The 27,364-nt window shown below is 51.9% G+C and overlaps 1 protein-coding gene across 1 annotated transcript; it reads right to left on the bottom strand.

Annotated features, from left to right (window-relative positions):
- Window positions 1–852: 852 nt before the first annotated feature.
- On the bottom strand, window positions 853–25,923 carry LOC122712006 (POU domain protein CF1A). Its single transcript, XM_043931280.1, has 2 exons — window positions 21,376–25,923; window positions 853–1,040 (listed from the first exon to the last, which is right to left on the bottom strand). The coding sequence occupies exon 1, from the start codon at window positions 24,641–24,643 to the stop codon at window positions 23,261–23,263; it is 1,383 nt and encodes a 460-aa protein (XP_043787215.1). The 5' UTR covers window positions 24,644–25,923; the 3' UTR covers window positions 853–1,040; window positions 21,376–23,260.
- Between the last annotated feature and the right edge of the window lie 1,441 nt (window positions 25,924–27,364).

Below are 27,364 nucleotides of genomic sequence, written 5' to 3'. Positions count from 1 at the left end.
TGCTCAAACCCGGCCCCCCTCCCTCTCTCTCTCCCCCTCGCCAGCGCTCGCGCCGATTTTCGTTCCGTTTCCAAGCGAAATTGAAGAGCGTTGGAGACGCTCCTTTAACTGAGTCTGATTCTCTTCTCGAGATTAATATATATATATATATATATACCATTGTTATCTTTATCGATTATCGAGGAATTTTTCGAATTCTTCCCAATTCCTCGCTCGTTGTCCTCGGACGATCCTTGGATCCACCCCTTGTCGTAAAGTCATTTCGTAACCCGTCCCGAGGGTTGAATACTCGCAGGGACTTCGCCCCGAATTAAACCTTCGAGGACGAAGGTTTTTCTCCTCGCGAAGGAGGAAAAGGACGGCTTTCAAAATCTTTCGCTTCCGTTCGCGAAATCGTCGCCCCGCAATTTCTTTCTCGTTCAAGTGGCGAGTTCGCCTCGACTCGGGGCGGCAAATTGAACGATAAATTTCCGAAAAGAAGGTTGGAAACGGAGGGTGGAGAGCGAGAAGGGTGACAGTTGGGCAGGGATTAAAAAATAAAAGCTCGTTATAAATCAAACGGCTTGTCAACGAGCGGGGGGATGGTGAAACGGGTGGAGGGTGGAGGACGGCCAGGCGAAAACCCTTCCGTTAATTGCTCATCCCAGATGCCGACCAGTTGCACTCCTCTTTACGAGCCTTTTCTTTTCCCTCGGCGACGTGGAACGATCGTGGAGAGAAAAAAAAGAAGAAGAAGAAGAAGAAGAAGAAGGCGAACTCGAGGCTCATCATCCCTCTCTCTCTCTCTCTCTCTCCCATTTCTACCCTAGGATAGAGAAAACAAAACGAAATAGCGGAATAAAAAGAAAGAAAGACACTTTACATAAAATAATGTATTTATTGTAATACCCCACTTCGCTACAGCGATTAACATTGATTTAACACAACTTATACCGTAAATTCTATTGTAATTATGCATTTCCACACTGACACGATGCCTGGCTGCGACAGGGCACTGGAACGATCGCTTGCAGCAGGACGATACGAGACGAATCTGTAAGCTGCAACATCACAAAGCAAAAACCCTCTTAATGTCACATTTCCCAAATTTCTCTCCTCTCTTCAAACACTCTCTGCAAACGCACTCTCTCTCTCTCTCTCTCTCTCTCTTCGCTCGTCTCGTCGAAGGTGGCGCGGGGCGCAAAGTGGAGCGGGTACGAGGCTGGCCTCGGCTTTCCGGGGGTCCCCGGGAACGGAGCCCGGGTATCTTTGAGCGAAGATCTCTTCTTCCCGGCGAAAGCGGGCCGGGAGAGGTGGGAAGGGAAACGTTATTAATTGGCTACACGATAAAACAGTGTTAGTCCCCATTCGCCGTCCTTCGCCGGACCCCCCTTGGCTACTTCTTAAGATATGGGGCCACGCGACTCGATGGGGACACACGCACACCAACGCGCCCGCTTCCTTTCTCTTAACGTCGGCGTCGCGTCGAAGACGTCCCGCGAGAGACTCGGCGAGGGTGACGCATTCGCTTCCACATTCCGCAATTCCTCTTACCTCGTCGCCCACCCCTGAGATCCTCCCCTCTTTTTCTCTCTCTCTCTCTCTCTCTTTCTATCGCGAGAAGGAATAAAAAAATATGTATCAGGAGGGATGGTAATTAAGTGGTAGCAGAGCGAGGTAATTAAATTAAAGCGCGGTTAAAGAGAGAGAGAGGAGCGAAAATACGGATCGCTCCTCCCTCGGTCCGTGGTTCCACCACCCTTCTCCTCTTCCTGGACGCCTCTGTTTCCGTCCCCGCGTGTATTGGCTTCCTTCGCTTTTTGCTCGTTTCTCGGTCGTACAACGCTCTCTCTCTCTCTCTCTCTCTCTCTCTCTTTCGATTTCTCTCCACTACCTGAGCAGGATCGGCGGGTCCTTTGCGTCGCTCGTTACACAGGCGTTCGGTGTCGATGGGGTACACACATATATATGTATATATATATATATATATCGCGTGTGTTTCGCGTTTCATACCCCTATCGTTTCTCTCTCCGGGCCGCATCCTCGACCGACCGACCCTTCCTTCTTCTTCTTCTTCTTCTTTTCCCCTCTCTCCTCTTTTTTCCTTTCTTTTTCTTCTTTTGCAATCGGTGTGCGTGCATGTCTCGACCGTTGCCGTTGTTGTTGTTGTTGTTGTTGTTGTTGCCGTTGCCGTTGTCCCTCCCATGGACAACAAGGGAAGGAGAGAGGGGGGGGGGAGAGCGAGCGTATGAGCGCTATAGGCCATAAGGGCTAACAAGGCGATTACTCATGCCTCCCATAAGAAGAAGTTACAAGCGGGTTCGAAGGTTTATTGCGGCAAATGGCGAAATTTGTACCTTGCTAACGATCGACCGTCTTTTTTGCTCCCCCGTGTCCTCCTCCTTCGCAACCACCCACCCCCTCCCCCCACAAACGATCCGGTCGGATACACGGACTCCGGGTGTCTAGTCACGGAGCGGACGGTAATAATTAACGAATCGCAACGAGTTGATCCACGAGCTCGCGGACTCCCCCGATTACCCTTTCGCGTTCCAATCGTAAATCCCCCCGCGGCGTCGTTGCTTCGACTACCGCTCTTTCTCTCTTTCTCTCTTTCTTTCTTTTTTTCTATATTTCTCAACCCATCCCATCCTCTCCTCTCCTCTCCTCTCCTCTCGACGACGACGAGAATTTTCATTTCGCGAGGAAGAAGAAAAAGGAAAAAAAGGAAAAGACGGAAGGGGGCGAGGAACAACAGGTGGGGAAAATGGTTGAGGAGGAGGAGGATGAGGGCGGTCCGAGGGCCTCCTGGATCGGGCAGGGGCAATCGAAGGGCCGCTCGTTCCAATTGCGCTGCGAGGAGAAAAATCCCTTTCGGAGGAAGAGGGAGGAGGGGGAAGGGGGGTGAACTGCGATCGACGAACGGCGATCCGACGAAGGGGCAGGAAACTGCAATTTGGCAAAGTGGTGGCTTAGCTCCGTCCGTTCGTGGGATACGTGGGCTCGCGGGGCCCCCCTCCCCCTCCTCCTCCTTTCTCGTGGCCCACGGCAGCAGAAGAAGCTCGTGGAAGAAGAAGAAGAACTCGGCCGGAGCTCTAATTAGATTTTAAGTGAGAAATTGAGCCTGCCGGCAATTTTAAGGAAGCCGAACGCGCCGCCTTGATTAATATCATTATGCGTGTTCACTCGTTATACGGGGTCGGGGTGGGCCCGGCTGGAATTCGCGGATCCAAAAACCGGCCGGCAAGAAATTTCGTCCCGTCACTTCCCGATGACGCGATTAACCGCGTCGTTCTTCTCTTTTCTTTTTTTTTCTCTCTCTCTCTCCCTCTTTCTTCGTACGAAGAAGAATTCTCGTAGGAGGCGATGTAATTTTTTCGATTCGTTCTACGATTTGACTTTTACTGATATTGATTACTTATATGATATATTATGATATGGGGGATGGAGAGATACGCGCCGTTTTTTCGTCTAAGAGGCTTACGCAGCACCGGTCACAATTAACAATCGATTTCGCACGGGTGGATAACAAGCACGATTCGAATTATTAGCGACGCGTAAGTAGACGAGGCGATAACGATATGCCGGCATTAATCTGCATCGGTGGAAGCTAATTTTCATAATGGCGATTCCGGAAATTTTCGATCACCTTGGAAAAATTTTACGAAATATGTTACGCAAATAAACTAGATAAGGATATACAAATATAGAACATAACATAAATAATCTAAACAAACAAGGCAAATAAACGCCTCGGAACAAATTGGTCGCAAAATGCAAATTTCATTTCTCTTTTCATCACCGATCGATTCGAACCGGCGCACGCGGTGCGAATAATTCTCCGCCGCGTTATCAAGATGACTCGAGTATCTCGAGGGAGGAGAGGGGAAAGTCAACCCTCCTCCTCCTCCTCCTCCTCTCGACTCGTCCGCTCGTAGTTTTTCGTTAACCTGTTATTAATCTCTGCGAGAGGGAAACGCGACGTTATTAATTTAAATCGCCGCGACGAAGAACGCCGTCGTAAATAAAGGAAACCACCATCGCGGTAGAGTAGATGAAAAATTTTCTCTCGAAAATCCTGCCCCTCCTCGAAGATATCGAAATGAGAGATAAACTACGACGGTTGGAAACTACGACGTTGCGCTCCTCTTCAACGGTCAATCCAGGATTTCGAGAGAGGATAAACTCGATTCGAAAACTGGATCCCTGCCTCACCGAAACAGGCCAGACCTAGGACGAAGGGTGGTTAACCGGCGCTAAAACCGATCCCCTTCCACTGAAAACACTGGAAACTGGAACGGGGGGAGGGGTAAAGCGCGGGGATAAATATAGAAGGACGAGCATATATACGGGCCGGTCGCGAAATCTCGAATCGATAACGAGACAAATTGCGTAGGTACCGGTATAATTAAAGTCGCGGTAGGCAGCCAGCCAGCCAGCGGCTAATATCTTCGATCGACCGAAGAATCCTCGAGAGAGAGAGAGAGAGAGAGAGTCGTACGTATCCGCGAACGAAACGGATGATACGAGCGGTGTCGCGAGGTCCTCCCTCGTCCTATCGAGTCGTCATCTTCGAAGGGGAGGAGCGTGGTTGCTCGCGCGCCCGATGATAAATGATACGTTGAAATACCGGTGTCTAGTAGCGGCGACGACGACGAGGACGACGACGAGGGCGATGGTGGATACGAGCGGCCGATACTCGGAGCGAAGCTTCCTCCTCGGGGTGAAGCGAAGGTAAGCAGGTAAAGGGACGAGAGGAAGGAAGGAGGAGGAAAAAAGCGGAGCGAGACGGCATAACTGGCCAAAGAGTGGTCCTCGTCCCTGGTCTCGGTAGCGAGCCGGGGTGATCAGAGGAGAGGCTGGTACGGTGAGAATCCTGCGAGCGGGCTCTCGCGGAGTCCCGAAGGCTAGAACTCCTAGGGAATTCAAGCAAAACCGGTCCAGTCGGATCCGGAGCACCCGCTGGTCAGTCCAGGCTGTCTACTATCCGCTCTACTACCTGGTCTCTCTCTCTCTCTCTCTCTCTCTCTCTGAGCGAGGAAACACGCTTCGTCCAATCTTCTTTCCACTCCTTGTCTCTCTCTCTCTCTCTGGATTCCTCTCTCGAAAAATTCTTCTTCGAACCGCGAAACTGCGCAAACACGAGATCGCTCGGAGATGGAACGAAATCGAGGCAGAGGAAGGGAGGGGGAGGAGGAGGAGGAGGAGCGAGGTTCGCGTTGGAGTATCGAACGGTATGCGTGTAACGTAACGCGCGAGATATCTATCTGTCTATCTATCTATCTATGAAGGAGGAGGAAGAAGAAGAAGAAGAAGAAGAAAAAAGTCGAGCGTCGTGAACGACGATGACGCGATTGAGATGGAACGTCGCATCGTGAGTCGTGGTGGTTGTTGGGTCACGCCTATGACGAATCACGCCATCGGCCACCTAAGCACACCTGCTGCCTCTCTCTCTCTCTCTCTCTCTCTCTCTTCCTCGCTCTCCCCCATTTTTACACGTTACGTGTTCCCGTCTCGTTGAACGAGGAGAGAGGAGAGAGGAGAGAGGAGAGAGATCGGGTGGCTGTCGACGCGATGACAAAAGGCAACGGCGGCGGCTACCGGCTTCCACGGCGTTGACCCCCGTCACCCTTCGAACATCGATTTCCTAGTCGATCCGTCACCGTTAAACACCGCACAGCCTGAAAAGGTGGCCGGCTCTCTCGGCTCGGCTCGGCTCGCGTGGGGCCCCTTCCCCTCCTTGCTAACGACTCCAACGAGGAAACCTTCGATCGCCTCGAAGGAAATCCTACGGCAATATTGCTTTTTCCCCGCGTAAATGCCACGAGGATCGTTTGTACGCCGATCGTTTTACGATGTAATCCGCGATGCCCGTGTTAAAACTTTGTATCGTTTTATAGCGTCCCGCCTTTTCCAAGGGGGAAGAGAAAGACGCGATCGTCCCGATCGGGCAAATCCTCCTCCTCCTCCTCCTCGTCATCGTCGCGTCTTAATAAAGGCTTCCTTTTTACTTTCCAACTACCAAGCGCTTCACCGCGCTTTAAACTGGCGCGCGTCCAATCTCGTCGCCGATTCGATCGAAATCGGTTGAGGGTTAACGAACTTTACTTTAAGGTTGTGTAGGATCGGTCCGAAAAAGGATCGTGCCCGACCAACACGCTCCAAGGATTACGCGCGTATCCCTCCTCCCATCCAGCGCATTCTCTATGGCCTCTCCACTTCTTCTTCTTCTTCTTCTTCTTCTTCCTACTCTCGTTCCGTGGGCTTCGTCACGGGCGTTCACAGAAATTCTCGCGCCTCGGTGTCTCGGCCGCGCCCTTCGAATCTTCGAAAACTTTCGAGAAAGATATTCGAAAGAGAGAGAGAGAGAGAGAGATTCTCGAGAGAAAGAGAGAGAGAATCCATCCGCTTTCCTCTTCCTTTTTTTTTTTTCTTCTTTTTGGATAAAAGGACCGAGAGATCCGATCGATCGGGAAAACTAAAACTTCGTTCGCGAGAGAGAGAGAGAGAGAAACGAGAAAGAAGCGACGACGAGAGGGGGGAAAAAAAAAAAAAGAACAAGTAGCGCGGTGGCGTGCACACGCCGCCGGTTTTCCAGTTTCGTCCGCGAGCCGGATTACATTCCCGAGGTCTTAACGAGACGTAATTACACGGCGAAAGGTACGAAGCGACGGATGCCTTCGGAATATAGCTACTAACACGATAATTGCCGCTATTACGGCTCTCTGAAACGTCGTATTTAACGGGCTAAACGCCGTTCGCCTGCTAATCTCGCGCGGAGGAGCGGACCACCCTCCCCTCCTCCCCCGATTGATCGATCGAAATCGATACTCCCTCGCTAATTCCCTTCTCTCCCCACCCCCCATTCCCCTCGCGTCGATCGTCACTAAACCAAACGAATCGGTTCCTCCATTGCCGCGGAGCGGGGAAAAAGAAGAAAATCATCCCTCTTCTGGATCCGGAATCATCGTAGCGTGGTTATCATAGCACGCGTGCGAGCGCGTACATCACAAAAAAGGATGTCGTGTTATCTCCGCGTAAATAATAATTATAATAGCAATAATAAATAAAAATAATCAAGTCTCGATCGATCGTAGAGATGTGCATCCTCGAGGCAGCTTTCGCTGCAACGTTCGGCATTACAATTCCTCTTCCATTATTTCCCGCGTGGTGCATTAATAATTTAACAACAAGCGCCGCTTTTTACGTTGGTAATTTACGTTTACACGTCGATCGTTCATTATTAACGGCGCGAGTAACACGCGAGCTGTCGGCGCGCAAGAAGGAGAGGAGGAAGAAGAAGGAGTGGAAGGGTCTCGGCGGGCAGGCAGGCAAAGACGAGCAGCAGTTGGAAAACCGTGGGGCACCTCTCCTCGGCCCTCGTCGACTTTTTATCCCGAAAAAGGGGATGGGGCGTTGAATGAGGTGACGCGAGAAGGGGGAGGGGAGGTAAATGCGTTTACCTGCGCGTAATCCCGGTTTAGCGGCCCCCCCCCACCCTCCCTCCTTATCACGCATCGAGTGGCCCATTGTCGCGCTCCTTCTTAACTTCTGAGCACGTTCGTGAAACGTCCCGTTTCGGGCGTTAATTTTTAATTTTTTTTTTTCCTTTTCTTCCGAGCTTTCCATCCGAGCTTTCCCCGTCGTCTCCTCTCCTCTCCTCTCTGCGTCGGCTCGGAGCCCGGATCTCCCGCTGAGCGCGGCCTCGCTCCCGTTTCGCTCCAGATCGCGCGTCTGAAACCTTCGACGAACGCGAAAAACGCTCCCTGCTCTAATCCTTTTCCTAGATGGAAAACCGAATGGAAAACCCCTTCCATTCCAGATAATTGGATAAAGTTCGCGGAGCGGAGTCGGCCAACCGGAAAAGTGAAAAATAATGGTTACCTCACGATTTTCTCGTTTGGTATAAATAAAATTGGTATAATTATTCCCGATTATTGTTGTATCTTGGACGATAAACGATATCGAAGTAGGAAGTTTATCCAATTCGTCGCGGATCGCGTTCGATTCCTCCTCGTCGAATGAAGAAAATTTCATCGACGAGGTTGAGAAGGAACCTTCTCTTTTCACTTTCGACGATTACGAACACGAATACGAAGGAGGTCGAAGCGGTAGCAGGTTCGAAAGAATTTCGAGGATAATAAATAATCGGGCGGTCAGGCTTATCGGGGGACGTCGCGAGAAAAATACCGCGAACCGGTATATCTTACGGTTTGGAGAGCGCGAGAGTGGTGGCTCGATCCACGGATAAAGGCGGATCCATAATTCCTCTCTCTCTCTCTTTCTCTCTCTTCTCTCTTTTCCCCATGCTCGCCATCCGTAATTAATGAACACCGCGTAGAATAGGGAGAATTATTGCACGGTTACACGGGGCGTGCGCGACTTCTTTTATGAAAGGACCCCGAGATTGAAATCGTGACCACGCGGACGCCGCCACTCCCTCCTCCTCCTCCTCCTCCTCCTCCCCGGAAAGGAATTTATGCCCGTTCCACAAAAACAGGAGAAAGGGACGCGAGTCAGTGGACACATGTCGCGCCACCGGTCTTCCTCGATTCGACGCGACAATGTCGCGGGCCCCTCCTCCTCTCTTCCCTCGTTTATCAACCGAAAGCGAGCCGCGAAAATTAATAATGTCGTTTCCTTAGAAAAAAAAAAAAAAAAAAAAAAAAGAAGAAGAGAGTGAAAAGAGGACGACGCGTTCGAAAAGTATCGTCGTTTATTCCCCGTATCGCGGGAAGAATCGACGACGCTCGAAAAGGCGAAAACGTACAGCTTATCGTATTTAGCCGGCACGTGGAAAACACGTTTAAGTGCGCAATCACCTTACCCGTACTCGAATACTTAATTTTATAGTAAATACACCGCCGTAACGTTCCTCGTTCGAGTGATAAAGTTCAAGGCGAGCTTTGTCAATAACTTTGACAAAGACGTCCCTCCCCCTCCCACTCCGGATGAAAAGAAGAAGAGGAGGAGGAGGAGGAGGAGGAAGAGGAAGGCGAAAAACTCGAGAGGTTTTTTTTCCCCCCCTCCTTAATTTTACCTTAAAAATAATCGGTGGAAATCGAAACGAGGCGACACGTGTAAGAAGGAATACTCGTGAGGAGGAAAGGAGGAGGTCGTTTTTCGGACAATTTGAACGGACAAAAGAGAAAAAAAAACCAAGGGGGTTCAGGAATCTCTCTTGCTCCCGTTTCTCTCCTCTTCTCTCTCTCTCTCTCTCTTTCTCTCGTCTCTCTCTCTCTCTCTTTCTCTCGTCTCTCGGCCACCGCTAATACGACCGGACAACAATGCCGCCGACCCATCTCGTCCGCATTGCACGCGTCCGTCCGCTAATTCCGCGCGTTTTTTCCCCTCCTTTTTTCCTCATCCTCCTCTTCACCCTCAACCCCCGTCGCGTTGCTCTTACCACCACCCCTGCTGGCTTCCTTCGGACGGAGCGCGCTCTGGCCGAGAGCGAATTGGATTTCAGGAAGGAAGGAAGGAAGGAAGGTTTTTTGCGAGATTCTTAGCATCTGCTCGATCCATCGCTTCCTTTCACGAGGGACGGGAAAAAATAGGGAGAGGAAGAAAATCGGATTCCTCTCGATCGCGATTGTGTTGAGAAAAAAAAAAAAAAAAAAGGAAAAAGTCGCATCGAGACACGTAGGAACGGAGAAAGGATTTTGTCACGTCTGTTGGGATCGGTTCGTGACGACAACAACAACAACAACAACAACAACAACTCCGTGGTTATCGGAACGGGAAGGAGAATTCGCGCGAACGTAAATCAATTGTACGGGGAGAGAGGACTTCCTCCTCGGGAGAGTTGGGCGGAGAAGGGAGAGACGAGACGATTACGAGGCGACACGCGGATCCGAATTACATGGAGGACGGGGTAAAAACGGTGGTACCGGTTTTTCGAGATGGGAGTAGCGAGGGGGGGGGGCTCGAGGGCATCCGCTCGATGCTTTTTCGCCGCCAATTCCGCAGGCCGAGGAACGATAATCGTCCCCGATAACGATCTAATTCGGGCGTCGTCGACCAGCCCTCGGTCACGAACCCCTTTCTTCTTCCTCTTCTTCTTCTTCTCCTCCTTCCACCCGGAAGAAAGGTGGATCGATCTCTCTCCCTTTCGAAGAAACGAAAGAAAAGAAAAGAAACGAGAAAAGGGAAGGGGGGAAGGTGTCGATTCCGATTAAAGAGGGGGTGGCGACATCGACGCGATTCTGCATCCTCTTCTGAACGCACGCGGAGGAGGGGATATTTCGTCGTCGGCGTTGGTTAAATTTGCGGGGCCCTTTCTAGAGCTCTAGTTTATCGCGCCACCCGGTACATTCGAGCTCCACCCTCTTTCGCGCCCCCTCCAAATTTGCATCGCATTTACATCCGATTGCGGCGCGACGCGGGGCTCAAAGTGGCCTCCGAGAGAGAGAGAGAGAGAGAGGGAGAGAGAGAGTCTCTATCGCGAATCGAACGCGACCCCTTCGAGGGTCAGGGGCGCTCGCTGCGTCATTCGTCTAGGCTAGCTCGACTTTCGATCGATCGAGATTGTACACGTCGATTGAAGAGAGAAAGAATAAGAGGTCCCCCTTTCCCCCTTCCCGATTTCGATTATATTTCTTCCAGATATTTTCGAATCGCGTTTTTTTTCCACGCTCGCCGTTTCCTCGTTTCTCTCGCGTAGCAAATTGGACGGCGAATCGCAAGGAGTGTCGCACCACGTACGCCCACGTCGACCCGGCCACGGCATTCCTCGGGATTTCCGAATGAGCGCTCAAGGTAAGCCGAGAAGAGTCAGGGTCATAGGTGCAGTTACGTCGGAATTGAACATTATTTTCAGCGACGAGTGCCGGCCACTTAACTTGGCCGGCCGCGCGCGAGCGCGAGCGCGCGCGTGTGTGGCCGCGTACGTGCGTGTCATAGGTCCTATTATCGCGGCCACTTGGTGCACGAGTCTGCCTGCTGCTAATGTTCGCGCCGGCCAACCGTTCGACCCATTTCGCCTTCCACCGGATAAGCTAGAACGAGCTTCGCGGACCAAAAGTGTGTCGGCGGCGCGTTATAAAACCGGCCTTCGAAGAGTTCGTCGATCCTCGCTCCGTGGAATCGCGCTCCCTTCTCCCGCCCTACGAAATTCTCCCCAATTTTTCCCTTCCTCCTCCTCTCGATCCTCTCGATCGATCGGCCTTGCCTCTCCGCTCCGAAAGACGAACGCGAGACCGATCGAATCGTTTTTAGAGATTAGAAATTCTCGAAACTTCTATGTGTATATATATATATGTGTGTGTATACATACGTATACATTGACGAGTGGTTGGAGATTTTTACGAGGCGTCCGAGAGGCAGAGGGACGAACGAGCTCGCGATTTCTATCGCTTTCGATAGGCGACACCTTCTCCTTGACATTTTCCCTCGACACCTACGGACCTCGAGGAATTCGCTTCGCGGGCGACGAACGAGAACCCGATGCTTTTCACGATCCGAAAAGATCCAAAAACACCGATCCAGGAGGGGATTCTGGAAAATCGAGAGCGTCGAAATAGAAGAAAAGAGGAGGAGGAGAAGAAGGAAGGAAGCGAAAGCGCCTCTCTCTTTTTCCTCCTCCTCCTCCTCCTCCTCCTCCTCCTCGATCGCAGCGTCGATAAAATTGAGAATGCACGCGGTCTCCTCCCGGTTTTAATGAATGAACGTCTCGTGGATGCGGCGTAAGGGGCTGGAGAGGGGGCAAGGGGTGCGGTTGGCGAAGAAGGGGCCAGCGGAGGGAGGGGAACGGACAGAAACAAGACTGAAACGCGCGCGCGCGCCTCTTCCATAGAGGAGAGGAACACGTTTAAACACACGGGCGTTTGTGTAACGGGAGGGCGGCGGCGGGACGTACGTAGCCGGAACGGATAGCTCGCCGCTGCCGTACAGATCTACATAATGTTTATTATGCTAACCTAGGCCAACGCGCTTGCATCAACAAGTGTTATATTATCATTCAAATAAAATGTTTTAATCTGCATACGTTTTATCGGCCTCCCGGCGGGCATGCGGGGAATGTGGCCACGGCACGAGACACGCGTTCCACGCGCGGCTCTCTCCAACCCTCTCCCCCCCCCTCAGACGTAAACCACCACGACCACCGTCACCTTTTTTTCCACCTTTTGCAAACTTATTTACCGCTCCTCTTCCGCTCGCGCCGCCCACCGATACGATTATTTCCACGAGCTCCGCCAGATCGACTCGTTATTATAAATTCATTCTACCCTCCCCCCTCCATCTCTCCCTGATCCGACGCGAATTCTCGCCCCGAAAGCTCCATCGAATTACCATCCTCCCCCCATTCGCCGCCCCCCCCCCCCTCGGTCCGCGAATACGCGCCGCACCAGATTCGATTCCGCTGCAAATGTCGCGCGCGAGTACGAGGCAACGCCATCGATAAATATATAGCAAGCGCCGATCCAATTACCTGTCCGCGCTCGCTCGAAATGGATCGAGAGGCCTCGCTCGATCTATCGGAGGGATGGATCTTTCGACTTTCGTCGAAGGGGGGTGGTTTCCACTAGCTTCCAGGTGAGGGGGGGGAGGGAGGATCGGTTGTTACGGAGGCCGGCAATGAAAAAGATGGAGGAACGCTACGAATTCCAATACCGATCGATTATCTCTCTCGTCAGCTATGATGAATCGTAGCGTTTCTAGGGAAGGAGGGGAGAAAAGGCGGAACACTTGGCGTTGATGCGTCGAAATTTGGAGGGAACGACCGTGAACGATTCGATCGGATCTCGCCGATTAAAGATCGAGAGGAGAGGACGGGGGTCAGCCGCGCATCTTATCCCGACCGGAATCTTTCCGCGCCACCTGTGTCTTCGAGCAACGAGTAAATAGATTACGCCGCATTACCATAATTACATTCGATATTTATGATTCGTCACATCGTATATGTCGAATTCGTTCCCTTAGATCGGACGAAGTATCGATTTATCGGAAAGAAAAAGGAGAGGAAAAGAGGGAAAGAAATAAATCTTTTTCGAGTGAAAGTAGTAGTAGTAGTAGTAGTAGTAGTAGTAGCGGACGAGAGAGAAGACGATGAAAGGAGCCGTACTCCGTAACCGATTCGTCAGGGATGACCTATGGCAAAGGCGATATCCATCCACGTGGATCTAAGGTCAGGGACGACGGGATCCGGCCGAGGCGTTTTCCGCGAAAACTCTTCCACGCAATCGTGACCGCGTGTCGGCGGTCGCGCCAACAATTACGCGAGCGTTCGCGAGTTGCCGACCGGTTGCCGATGTTTTCGGCTCGGTCAGTATTTCAACGGTGGTGGCGGTGGTGGACGTTTGCCCTCAATTAACTTCATAAGCGAGTAAGGAGGCGTGCGTGCGTGAGTGCGCGCTGCCGATCGACCGTCGTCGTCGTCGTCGTCGTTCCACGTCCGCGTTTCGCATACGATCGCGCGAACCCATCGTCGTAGGCGATCGAGTAGAGGAACCGCCTTCTTCGACCTTTTCACTTGGGAATCCGAATCCCAAGATCGCCCTCGCCTCACCCGAGAATTATTACCGCCGGATCGAGGCTGAAAATCTTCCTAGATACGTTTCTTCCCCTTTCTTCCCCTCTCCCTCCCCCTCGTTTGTAAGAACGGGTGTAAGAACGGCGTCGTCCGTAGGATCCGTGGCCGGAGACACTCTCGCGAGTCACGCCTACGCGCGTGTTTGCCGCTCGCGACTAAGGCGAACGAGAGAAAGCGAATACCTCGGACCTCGGAGGAGCGCGAGAGAGAGAGAGAGAGAGAGGGAGAGGGAGAGGGAGAGACGAGGAGGACAAGACGCGTTTTACGCGCGGCTAAACGTGTAGGTACTCGGGCGCATACGAGCTCGAGAGTGTACGGCGGCCGTGGTCGTACAGGTGTACGTTTCGCGAATGCGCGCGTAGGCTCGTTTACTTAGCCAATGCCATACCTGAGTTATTTATCTGTCTTTTGCCCAGCAGCGCCAACCGAGAATGCCTCTATACACGGGAGAGCCAACACTCCTAGAGAGACCCGTGCGCGTGGGTCCCGAGCTGTTCAAGGCCTACCTGCTTGCGTCGTCGCTTCGACAAACCGCGATCGCGCTCCTTCCCTCCCTCCGCCTCTCCTCTCCCTTCCTCCCTCCCTTTCCTCTCCCGCTTTCGTTACAGCTCGCGATATCTATCCTACCCGCGATATACGCACACATACACACACACATATATATATATGTGTGTGTGTATGTGTGTATACGGTGACAGAAGGAATAAAAAAAGTCGGCAAGATGTTTCGGAAACGAGATTCCTCGATCGAAGAAATCGATTGCTCCCGAACTGGTCCCGAATCGAAAGGAAGAAGGAGGGAGAAAGACGGAGACGAAACGAAAGGAAACGAAACGAAACGAAACGCGTTGGGCGTCGATCGGAGGCCACGTCGAGAGAGGAAATCGTAGCCGCCTCGGTGAAACGTCGTCGGCCGCGCGAGAGGTGTGGGTTATACCTAAAGGATGGACGAGGCTCGGTCGTACGTACGTACGTACGTGGCTCGACGAGCTGTCCGTAGCCGGATTGTCAAGTGACGTCAGCGCACCGGAAATGGAATGTAGGTAGCTGTGCTTATTAAGCTTGGCTGGCAGGGGCCAGTGAGGAAGGGGGAGAAAGAGAAAGAAGAGAGGAGGAAGAGGCGACGACGCGAGTATCCCGCGAAAGAGAAAGAGAGAGGAAAGGACGAGGTTCAATTGTTTCCTCCGCACACGCGTGCCGCCGCCGCCGCCGCCGCGAGTGCACCGCGCGTTATCGTCCACGTATTCGTTCCTGCACAACCCAATATATATATATATATGTATATATATATATATACGTAAGTTTCGTGCGTTTCCGCCCGTTCGACGCGGCCACGAGATACGATTCCCCTCCGAGGTGTGGGCATCTCGGCTATTAAATCAATGCGCCACTGTCTTCAGGATTCGCGTTCACGCCTCGCTAACGCGTTCCTGGAATGTCAACGAGCTCTCCGACAAAACTCTCCTCCCGGAGATCCACTCCGCGCCGACTGCAACGATGTCGTAAATTAGACGCGCGTACGCGCCCGCTTCTTCTTCTTCTTCTCTCAAAACCTTCTCCCGTGATACTCGCTTCTTTCCGCGAAACGAAACGACGGATTAGCGAGAGGACGAAGAAAGATTCGTGAAAGGTGTTTCCCTATGTATATGTACATATGCATATACATATATATATATATATATATATAATTAACCGGGTGTTCCGGTTAAGGTCGCGCGAGGCATACTTTTGTATCTCTGGTTCTGGACTATTAAAACGGGCGCGATGCAGTGCACGCGTTGGCAATGCGCGCGAGCCGAGGAATGCGAACCGGCCGATTGGTCTGGCGCCGTAAGTCATCCGGGCGAAAAAACCTGTCGGGAAGGACGCGTTTGCTGCTCGATTTTTCAGACTACGACGACGACGACGGAAACGACGTCGCGGACGCGAGGTTGGTAAACAGCTTGGGAATATCGCGTAAGAAGAAGAAGAAGAAGAGGAGGAATCGAACGATATCGGGGACGAAACTCCGTTCGAGAAACTCGGGGGAGGGGGGTTGGACGAAGCGAATCGCGAGCGCGTCGTGCACGTACACGATACGCCTATAACGATAATTTCGGTGGATGTGAACGGAACGAGCGTGGCGGATCCGGGAGGAGGAGGAGGGAGGGGAAGAGGGAGGAAGAAGGAGAAAGCGCAGGTCCCGAGAGCGCATGTCTTCTTCCCGTTTCGAAAGGGGGTGGTGGGTAGTGGTAGGTTGGCGCCTGCGCCTATCTATCTATCTATCTATCTCTCTCTCTCTCTCTCTCTCTGTGTGTTCCTCCACTTTCCATTTCTCCACCGATTTCCAATTCTTTTCCACCCGTTTCTTCTCGCACCTCTTTCCACCCTCTCTCTTTATCGCCTTCTCTCTTCTCCCACCCTCCCCCTCCTCTCATTTTGAACGGGGAACTCGTTAGTCGCGCGTGTCACGCACCGACCGAGGTGAAAACCGTCCGATTTTCGAGTCGGCTCTTCCTCGCGATTTTTTTCAACAGGAAGGGGAGGAGATTATTAATCGGGCGCGTTAGAGTATCGGAGGAAAAGGACGGAGGCGCGACCGGTCGGTCGAGTCTCCGCGCGTTACGTCGTTATGTCACCGCGTCCCGAAGAAAAATTCTGTCGCCTCGTTTCTCGCGCTTAGCTTTACTCTCCCGAGGAGATCCTAGGAATCGATAGGGAAGCGCGCTCGCCGGATCGAAACCTGTTCTTAAAATTGATTTAACGGTTGTCCGTTCCAGCCTGCCCCTGCCGTCCATTCCCCCCTGCGAAACGCGACCCCTCCAAACAAAGAATTCCCGCCTTTTGCCCGAGAAAAGAAACAATCACCCCCCTCGTGCCTGCTATATCTTTGCCGCGCGCGTGCGCCTCGCCGTGCATAATTAAAGGCAATTCGCGCTTCCACGTAATAATCGTTGGATACGCTTCGAACCCGGAGAGAAGGCACCGCTCGCAGGAACCGGAAGCTCCCTCGTGTCCGTCGGAACACGTCCAACACGCGCGATTCTATTCTCCTTTTCTCGGAACGAAGAAAATGCGTCGAGTCGAGGCGAGTCGAGGCGAGTCGAGGCGAGTCGAGTCGCCGTCGCGCCGTTCCAAGTATCGATATTTCATCGATCGATCCCTCGTTTTCCTAACCTCGCTTTCGTAACCAATCGTACGGGATTCTTCTTCTTCTTCTTCTTCTTCTTCTTCTCGTTCGAGCAGAGAAGTCAGGATTATCCCGTGTTATTAATATTACCAAGACGCCCCTCGTCGAGTAGATCGTAACGCGACACCACCTTTCGGCAACACCTTTCTCTCTCTCTCTCTCTCTCTCTCTGATTTATTTCTCTCTTAAGAAAGAATTCGAACGAAAATTTTCGAAAGCCGATTATTAAACTCGACGACGTATATATATATATAACGTTATCGAACGCTCTCTCGAACAGCGTCTCGAGGAATATTTCTATCGTAGTGTCGACACATCGAGATCCCAGCTGTGCAAAGTGGATTAAACGTCGATTAATCTTGGACGAAACGTATTTGCGCAAGCTGGAGGAACGGAGGAGTTGTTTCGCCACGATTCCAAATCGAGGCGAAAGGGAAAATTGGACCAGCCAGAATCTACCTCCAATTATTTCGCGGCCGATTGGAACCATGTGGCGTTTCGCGTCTCCGTGGAAAAGCGTTCGAAAAGCGGGCCCGCGCAATTATGGAATCTCGTTTCGTCTGCGTGGTCGCAATCGAGAACGCTTAGGTTAGGGGGACGCGGATTAATTGGAACGCGGATCCGATTCGACGACGAGAGCGCGTTTAACGTAATTGGAACGATTTCGGTGTCCCTTCCTCGAGGGGAGGAGGAGGAAAAAAAAAAAAAAAAAAAAAAGGGAGAAACGCGAGGAAAGATCGATGTTTCCAGCTTGAAGATATCCATCGTCGAGAGAAGTAGGAATTCGAATTTGGAAATCGATCCGATATTTTTCGCGTTACGTCGCTCGAAGGAATGAAAATCGAGGGGCGAGATCGAACCTTCTTCCCGGTTAATTATCCACTTGTCGCATCGCCTATCACGATGATTAACGGTTACGAGCACTCGTCCCATTATCGCGGCCGGTGATTGAAACGGGAAGGAATTGTGCTCGCCTCGAAATCGAGGTGGATCCGCCGTTTCGAAAGTGCCTCGCCGTGCTCTGGCACGCGAGTTCTCCAGGCCAAACCGTATCCTTCGATTCGTTCGAAGATTCGACGAGATCGACGAAAATATACAACGGACGATACGTGGAAGAATCTATCCCAAAGGATATTCTCCGTCGAAGGTTTCGGTGCGATTCTTGGCAAGCGAAGCAGAAAAAGAAAAAAAAGAAACGTGAAATACGTTGTTGTATTACTTTCATGTCGTTTATTAATTAAAATTCAGTAGTAATTTAGCTTCTGCCATTCTAACAAAACGTCACCACCATTCGCCAGATCTTTATTTTACGTTAATAATAATTAATGTTTAATTATAATAATATACAGGGAGAAGGAGGAGCTGTGTACAGTGTTTCTCAAAACGCATTCGTGGTTCGTTTCCGCGGTTTCTTATTTCCGTGTTCGTTATTTTTCTTCGAGTTTTTTCCAGTCGCCAACGCGCGTGCGATTTCCAACACGTTCTCCAATTTTTCATCTTTACATTCCTCTTTATTATTTTCTTTCTTTCCTTTTTTTCCCGTTTCATATCATCCTTTCTTCACCTTTCTCTCGCATCCCCGTCTCTCTTTCCTCGACACCCGCGTCTCTTCCCTTCAACCTCTCCGTTATTATTCGCGTTATCACTCTCTTTCTCTCTCTCTTTCCTTCCTCGCACCGATTTTAAAAAATTTCCTCCACGCATGGCGGTTGAGAAGAAATCGGTCGAAGGAATCGAAGAGCTCGATCGAGCCGAAACTTTCCAAGAGCTCTCGAACGAAATTTCCATCTTTCGATCTTTCTTCAAAAAAATAAGGAAAATAGAAAAATTATCTCTTATAGATCTTCGATTCCCTCTTCGATTCGATCTCCCCCGTTCGTTGGCAAGAGACAATCCTTCGCATCCATACGTTTCTTTTTCTTCTTCTTCTTCTTCTTCTTCGCCCATTCTTCGTTTCTCTCTATTTACAAAAAAAAAAAAAAAAAAAAGAAAAGAAACGCGGCGATTGAACGCAGCAACAACGCCCTCGCGTATCCTGTCGCGTATCCGGTCTCTCGTCAACCGAATCGAACGAAACTCGACCGCCAATAAAAATCGCTCCCGATCCCTGATTCTTCCCTCCCTCCCTCCCTCCTTCTCGAGGGAAAAAACGGGAGCAACGACGACTACTCTAGATCCTCCAAGTGACTTGAATCGCGAAAGGATACGCGATATTAAAACGTGAGAACGGACGATAATTAACGAACAAAAAAAAAAAAANAAAAAAAGAAAAAGAAGAAAGAATCCTTACAAACATTCGATTCTTCGTCGTCCCAACAAATCGCACTCTCTCTTTCTTTCTCTCTCTCTCTTTCACTCCCTTTATACAATTTACAAGTTGGCGCGCACTAAATGAAAAGTTTTTCCCTTCCCTTCCTCTTCTTCTCCCCCGATCGCCCCCCTCCCCGAGCGCGTCTCGTTAAAATAACAAAAACCAAAGAAAACCGGATGATAATTCGTTCGATCCAATCCACGCGATCTATTTGTGTCGATAATATCGTAAGGCGCGTTATCTCTCTATCGGTTCTCGTTCGTTTCGCCGCCAAAAAATCGCGGATAGGGTGTGACGATTCGGTTCGAACAGGTACGCACGATCTCTCTCTCTCTCTCTCTCTCTCTCTCTCTCTCTCGTACGAATAAAACAGGGGAATCGTTTCTCTTCGCAGGTTCGGTTCTCGATCGAAATCCACGCGAGAGTACCACAGTTGAGCAAATAACAATCACAGAATGTTGTGTGTCGACGATAACGCGCGTCTAATCTCGACGCGAAGAACGTCGAAACGAAACGTTTCTCTATTAATACGAAGCGGTAATAATCCGAGAAGGAAAGGGAGAGAAGAGACGAGACCGTCTCTCTTTCTCTCTTTCCATCTTTTTCATTTCTCCCGAGAGAAACGAGCACAGAAGCGGAGAAGAAGCGGTGAGGCTTTAACGAGGGGAAAAGAGAATTCGAGGTATATCGAACGTATCATTAAGCGGGGACCGATCACGGAAACTATCCGAGCGTTTCGAAGCCTTTAAACGCCTTTTAACGAGCGATCATCGCCATCGAATCGTCCCGTCGGCCGACAACATCTGTCTCCGAGAGCTTACACTGGCCGAGTTTACACTCGAGGATCTCCGTGTGTATCTGAATACAGTCGAAACCGATGATTCGCCTATATACGGATCTATGAATCTGTTTACGGATGGGATGTGGAGGAGGATATTTCGACGGTCTTGATTTTGAAAGCGAAGAAAATTCTCGATCGATAAATTTCGGCGAGCGAAACGAATTCGAAGGGCGATTTGATCGAATAGTTTGACAGTTAAATAAGAGAGAGAGAGAGAGAGAGAGAGAGAGTGAGAGAGAGAGAGAGAGAGAGAGAGATACGATGTATTGGAATTTCCAACGAGATTTGTAACGAGAGAGAGAGAGAGAGAAAGAGAGAGATCGTTCGATCGTTCGAATCGAGATCTCGAGGCGAGAGAGAAACGAAGAGGACCGAGTGTGTTTTTGACCGAGAATGGAAAAGCGAAAGTGGAAAACGGGGGGATTTTATCGATCGGGGAATCGAGAGTCGGAGCGAGTTGGATCTCTGGAAATCTTTTCACCTTGAATCCCCGCGCCGCCACGTGGCCGAATTTCCCCCGACTCGATATCGTTCGAACGATCGGTTCTAATCCTTTGGATGCGCGTTAGTACGATGTGCGAGAGCGCCGATGTTCGAGAGAATGGAATGAAAAAAGTATGGCCGACCGTTTCCATCACGGAAACGCGTAATGCCGATAATAAACGGGTCCCGTGGCCAATCGTAGAGCGAGAACAATCGAATTCCACGTGGCTGAGAGGGGGAGGGAGAGAGGGAGGTGGGAGTGGGGGTGGAGGGGAAGGTGGAGTGATCTATCGATGGACGAATCCTCGAAATTAAAAACGGGTTCACGGATTTTTTACGGTTGCGAGACGAACGATCGGAAGCGGCGAGACATCGACGAGACGCAGGAAGCAGAGAGCGAGCGAGAGAGAGAGAGAGAGAGAGGGAGGAAAAAATTAAGAGACAAAGAGAGACGATAATCGCGAAAAATGTAACGAACGAGAAGAGAAGAAGAGAGAGAAGAGAGAGAAGAAAAGAAAAAGACGAGAGTGAGAGAGAGAGAGAGAGAGAGAGAGAGAGAGAGAGAGAGAGAGAAGAGCCCGGCCAATGCCCGGCGGCGACGAAAAACGCAAAAATTCTCGCTCTGTGATTAGCCTCCGGGCAACGGAATGGTAATGATAACATTAATAATAATTGCGATGTTAATAATAATCATAATAATAAAGAATAATAATAAATGACAATAAAGACGACTAATAATATAATAGCAATAATAATAAAATCATCGTAATAATGATAAATAATAATGACAGATTCTATTGTCGTTTACAATAGTTAATTTTTTTTTTTCTTTTTTTTTTTTTTTTTTTTTTTCTCTCTCCGCGAAACGATGCCTTGACGATAATGTCGCAATAATATATATATAATATAGCTCTACAACCTCTCGACGTCGCCATAGATTTCTCTCTTATATACATAGATTCGTTTTTTTCTTTCTCTCGTATTTATATATATATATATAGAGCTTTTCATTTATATATATATATATATTTATACGTGTTTTATATATATATATATACTTACTCTTTATACACAGAAGGGGTTTTTTCATTGCAAGGGAGTTCTGTCTGGTTGTCGCTAGGATTCTTTCTCAGCACACGTCTTTCCCGACACGCGTGTTTCTTTTCCCCGTTCTTTTCACGCGTGTCCTGTCCCTCTCAGGATTGCAATCAATCGGTTTGTCTTTACTTTTTTTTTTCTTTTCCTTTTTTTTTTTTTTTCTCCTCTCATGTACTTGGTCGCGCCGCATCATTATTCCCTCGCTCCACACACGCTCCTCCTTTTCTTTTTTTTTTTTTTTTTGTCTTCGTCTCCGATCGAATCGAAAATATCCGACTCGTCCGAGATCGGCGACGGCGACGGCGACGACGAGGAGGACGATGACGATGACGATGACGACGATGATGACGACGATGACGACGATGACCACGACGACCATCACCACCATCACGACGACGGCGACGGCGACGACGAAGACGACGACGAAGACGACGACGACGACGACGACGGCGGCAACGACGATAACGATGACGACGATGGCGACGACGATGGCGACGACGACGACGACGACGACGACGACGACGACGGCGACGACGACGACGACGACGACGACGACGACGACGACGAAGAAGAAGACGACGATGCGCGCTCTCACTTAACTTACTAGCTTTATCTAGTACATTATTTACAGTCCATATTTACTTATGTTACATCATCCGGCGGGTTTGCTTCGAACAAATCCCACGCGAACGTACACCGCTCTTCGCCTCTGGCTGCGTTTCCTTTAATTTTCCTCGGGCATGTAGCCACATATCCGTCCGTCGGTCTCCGCGACGCGGGATCGCGTTCGTAGATGCAACATGTACGCACAACAGCGTTCCTCGCACCATTTTCTCTTTTCTCTTTTTTTGCACCGTCGTAAACGAGAACAACAACGACGACGATCACGGCGAATTTTACACGATTAGACGCTCAGCGTCCCTCTTTATCCTCCTCCTTCCTCTTCCTCCTCCTCCTCTTCTTCTTCTTCCTCTTCTTCTTCCTCCTCTTCTTCTTCTTCTTCTTCTTCTTCTTCTTCTTCTTTCGAACAATCAATCAACAAAACGAACGAACGAACCGGAGCGAACAGACGGACGGATCGAAGCAACCGAAGAAACTGTACGCACTTTCAAACACCGGGATATCGCGCGATCGTAATAACTCGGCGACGAAACAAGAACGAAACAAGACGATCGCGGCCGCGAGATTTCGTTTCCCGATCGAACAATTGGCCGATCAATTAAAGGTAAAGAGGTAAAGAGAAAGGTAAAGGAAGAGAGAAAGAGAGAGAGAGAGTGAATTCGATCGACGAACAGACGATGATCGGCAGCGGCGGTGGCGGCTGCGGCTGCGGCTGCGGCGTTGGCGTATCCCTGAGATTCGTAGCCGATCGGCGAATTTCGAAGAGCGTTTTTTCTTTCTTTACTTATTTATTATTTATTTATTTATCTTTTTCTTTTTTTGGGCGGGCGCGTTTCGCGATCGCGCCACCACGAGCCTCCCCGTTGATCGGCTTCTCTCGTGCGACTCGGCCTCGTTGTGTAATCCCCGTTGTAGAAGCACGTCCAAGAGACGGAAAGAGAGCCTTCGGCAAGGGCGGCACGATCACGACGACGACGACGACGACGTGCGAAGTAGTCGGTTGGACTAGGGAGCGAAACAACACGACGGCTGTGATCCTTTCTTTTCCTTCTTTTCTCTCTCTTGTTCCCGGCCACGTCTACTACGAGGTGGTCGAGTAGCTGCCGGTGCGCGCCTGCAGGTAATGATGATAAAACGGAGGGAGCGTTTCCGGTGGCGAGGAAACCGGATTGTTCGCCGAGTTTTGGGAAGTTATCGAAAGGCCCAACGGGGGAGGCCCGGGCGAACGCTAGTGAGCCGCCAACGAGTGCGCGGTGAGGCCCTGGGGGCTGAGCATGGGGGGGCTGTGGCTGTGGCCCATGGGCGATCCGTGAAGGTGGTCCTGGGGATGGTAGCCCTGGTGGAGGCCAGGCTGGCTTTGGTGGCCAGGCGGCACGCCCTCTATGATCCCGTCGCCGAGCGTGTTCGGCGGCGTCATCCTCTTCTCCTTTTGCCGTCGGTTGCAGAACCACACTCTGACCACCTCCTTCTCCAACTGGAGGCTGTCCGCGAGGGTGGTGATCTCCTGCGCGGAGGGTTTCGGCTGTTTGTGGAAATGTTGCTCGAGGGCCCCCTTCACCGAAACCTCGATCGAGGTCCTCTTCTTCCGTTTCCTCCCCTGGGCGGCTATCTTGTCTATACTCGTCGGCGAGCCGGTCGTCGAGTCCGCCTCCTCGAGCCACTTCTGAAGAAGCGGCTTCAACTTGCACATGTTCTTGAAGCTCAACTGGAGGGCCTCGAACCTGCATATCGTCGTCTGGGAGAACACGTTCCCGTAAAGGGTGCCGAGCGCGAGGCCCACGTCCGCCTGGGTGAAACCGAGCTTGATCCGGCGTTGCTTGAACTGTCTCGCGAACGCCTCGAGGTCGTCCGAGGTCGGGGTGTCCTCCTCCCCGGCGCTCTGATCCCTGTCGTGCGCGTGGCCCGGGTGAAGCGAGTGGCCGACCGGCGAGCCCGGATCCCTCAGGTTCGGGTGCAGTCCCGTCTGGTGATTGTGAAGTTGGGGATGGTGTTGGGGATGGTGCGGGTGCAGCATCCCGTTCATCGCCGCGTGGTACTGTTGGAGGGTGGTGGGCGAGGCCGCGCCACCGCTCGGGTTGTAATGGGCCGAGGGTACGACGGGCGCGTGCCAACTCGAGTGCGGAGAGGCCATCCCGGGCGATTGGTGAGGCCCTCCGCGGTGATGCATCGACTGATCGTTGGCGGCGGCCGCCGCCGCCGCCGCGGTCGCCGCCGCGGCCGCGATCGACGGTTTCACGTCCAGCCCGGCCACGTTCGCCTGGTGCGGATGGTGATGCGGATGGTGGCTGGTGTGGTGCATACCCATCGAGGCCGCCCAATGGTCGCTGCTCGGCTGCAGGCTCACCCAGGGATTCGCCGACGAGAGGCTCGCTGGCGACGGGTGCGAGAGGCCGTTCGGCGACGGGGACGACGTCACCTGGTGATGATGATGATGATGGTGATGATGTTGCGGCGCCGGCATGTATTTCATCTCCCCGGCGTCGGCGGCGCTGCGAGGCGAGCCCGAGGAGTAGCCACCCACAGCGATATTCATCCCGATCGCGGTACCCGAACCACCATCCAGCTCGGACGACACTGCGCTACTAATCGGCATGTACGTGGTAGCGGCCATCTACTTCCGCTCGTCCACACCTCGATTTTCCTTCCTATCTCCGATCCCCTTTCGGGCTGCCCTCTAAGGGCACCCTTTTCCCCGCTTCCTTTCCACTTCTCCCTTTTTCCACTTTCGCGCTTTCTCTCCTTTTCCTTTCTCCCTCCGCCTCCTCCTCTTCTTCCTCTTCTTCTTCCTCCTCTTCTTCCTCCTCTTCTTCCTCCTCTTCTTCTTCCTCCTCCTCCTCTTCCTTCCTTACTATTCCTCTTCCCGTGTATCTCGACCGCGAATACTCTCGTTCGAACGCGAAGAAAGCGTCCGTTCAACTTGGAACACCGACTCGCCCTCGCCGTTCGCGACTTGCCCGCGATCTGTATAATCCGTAATCGGTATCACACCGATCTCGCACCGATTTCAGATCGGATCCCGGTTTAACGCACAGTCCATCGTTCGCGGCTACGCACCAAATCGCACCGAGCGAGAGGCATCGTGGAACGCGCGGCGACCGATTCGTCCATACTTTTCGAGGGCCGCGGAGGATGGATCGACGATGGAGGGACGACGATCGAAACGACGCTGTATTCTTTTCTTCCACAGGGGAGGGAATAATATCCTCCCTCCGTCCACTCAAGCGTTTCAACGCTTTCGACACAACCGCGTCCAAGATCGGTTGCTCCGCACGAGCATCCGAATCCGTCGTCGTTCAACTTGCCACACCGTTCAACTGAAGCCACCGTTCAACTGAGGCCGGTGCTCCTCGATCCGCCGACGAGGCAACAGGAGGATCTTGTATCACTCGCGACCGATCACTGAACGCCGTGACACGGTATCGTCGTTCGCGTACATCGAACGCACGACCACGAAGGCGACGACGACCACGATCACGAAGACGACACTCGCGACCGAGAACTCGAGGGTATCCCGTCGTTCCGCAAAGACGGGAGTACGATGACGACGCGGACGAGCACGATCACGGGAGGAGAGTATGAAGCCGATTCACGGCGAGGTGTCTTCTTGCTTGTGCGCGCGCGTGTGCGTGTGTGTCTTGTGTATGTGTGTACGTGTACGTGTGTCTCGTGTGTGTTGCGCGTGTGCGTGTTTTCCTCGCGCGATGTCTCTCGTGCGAGTGTGCGGCGCGAGAGAGGATGAGAGAGAGAGAGAGAGAGAGAGAGAGGAGACTGTGTGTACGTGCGCGCGCGCGCGCGAGAGAGTAGAGACGAAAACGGCTCGGAAAGATCTCGCTCAGGCTCTCTCATGCGTTATGCATGTCGTAGCTGAGAGCGACTGACTGCCTCGCCTCGCAGCTCGCTCGAGGTTCCCGAGGCTCCCGGAGCGCTCGGTGGAACCGAGTCATGCGCGCCACGCTCCTGCACATCCCCACCCAGCCTTCCCGCTCGCGCTACCATTGGCCCCGGCCGCAAGGTGGCCGTCGACGAACGTCACCGTCGGGCGGAACCTGGACCGACCGCGCCTCCGAGGCAGCCTACGCACCCCAGGCGCCACTGCTCTCACCCCGGCCTACCCCTCGCCCCTCTAACTAGTCCAACCTTCCAGCGACCGCCGCCGCCGCCACCGAGCTCCGCTATCCAAACCTACTCTACTAGCTGCCGTTTTCACGCCGCGACCGCCGCACCAACCACCGCCGACGACGAGGACGCTTCTTCCAAACCGAAACCGAAACCCTATCCATCGATTTTTCCTTTTCCTCGAAAAGGAAGGAATTCGGATAAAACGAGGGATACGTATTCTTCCTCTCGTTCTCTCATTTCTTCCCTTTCTCCGTGTCCATCCTCTTTCTATCCTCTTCCCATTTTTCGTTCGATTAGAGGAGTTGTCTTTCGCGCCCAAGTTCCAAATGGTAAAAAGCGCAACAGGTTTTTAATTTTCGAGACGACCGAATAGCCTCGGCCCCGTTGTTTCGTTTCAAGAGGAGCGAGCGTTGAAAAGGCTTTCGGTGACGATCGAATGGCCTCACGCACCCACGGAACTCTCTCGCGTTCGCGTATAGCAGCGCAACAGGTGCAACGGTGGACGAGCGTCGGCACCGATCGCACTCTCCTCCTCCTCGTGTCCTCCTCCTTCTCAGAGGAGGAGGAGGAGGCGACGAGAAGGTGGACGTTGCGACTCGCTACTACGGTAGATAATAGAAACGGAAACGCTGTCTCGCAACAGGTTCACGGAGGGGTGTGATTAATTAGCTTAAAAGAAAATCGGAGGGGGTGGTGTATCGGTGCAGAAACGGTCGAATAAAAAAGCCTCCGTCTCGCTGTGGGCGAGGCGATGGAATGGCACAAGGGAGGGAGAGAGAGAGAGGACGAGGTTTAGTACATTTAAATGAGAGCCACAGGTAGCAGCATTATGCAGTACGTGCCAGCCACCCCTCGGGAGGGGTGAGTTAGATCATCGTGCGCCCGAGATCTCTCCCCGCGTCGTACCGTTTCGACTATCCCAGCTGGCTTTGCGCCTTCGCACCTGTGGCCGCCGTACACATCCAAGGGTCGAACCGAAACGTTTCTCGTTTTCCTCCTCCTCCTTCTCTTCCTCTTCTCTTCTCCTCGAGAGAAAATAATCGTGGAACGAAGAGAAGAACGAAGCGGATCTTCTTCCCCCGGGCGTCGTCGTGTAATATCGGCTGACATCGCGGAAAAAGAGGAAGAAGCGCGCAGGGGACGATGTCGTGATTCCCTCTCCTCTGAGCTAAGTATAGCTAAGGGGCCCCTCTACCCGAACCTAGGAATTTCG

Source organism: Apis laboriosa, unplaced genomic scaffold (assembly GCF_014066325.1).
Source record: "Apis laboriosa isolate Shangri-la unplaced genomic scaffold, ASM1406632v1 scaffold18_cov149, whole genome shotgun sequence".
Taxonomy (NCBI): Eukaryota; Metazoa; Arthropoda; class Insecta; order Hymenoptera; family Apidae; genus Apis; species Apis laboriosa.
The sequence above is the reverse complement of the archived record's forward strand: the minus strand, read 5'-3'. Positions and strand labels throughout refer to the sequence as shown.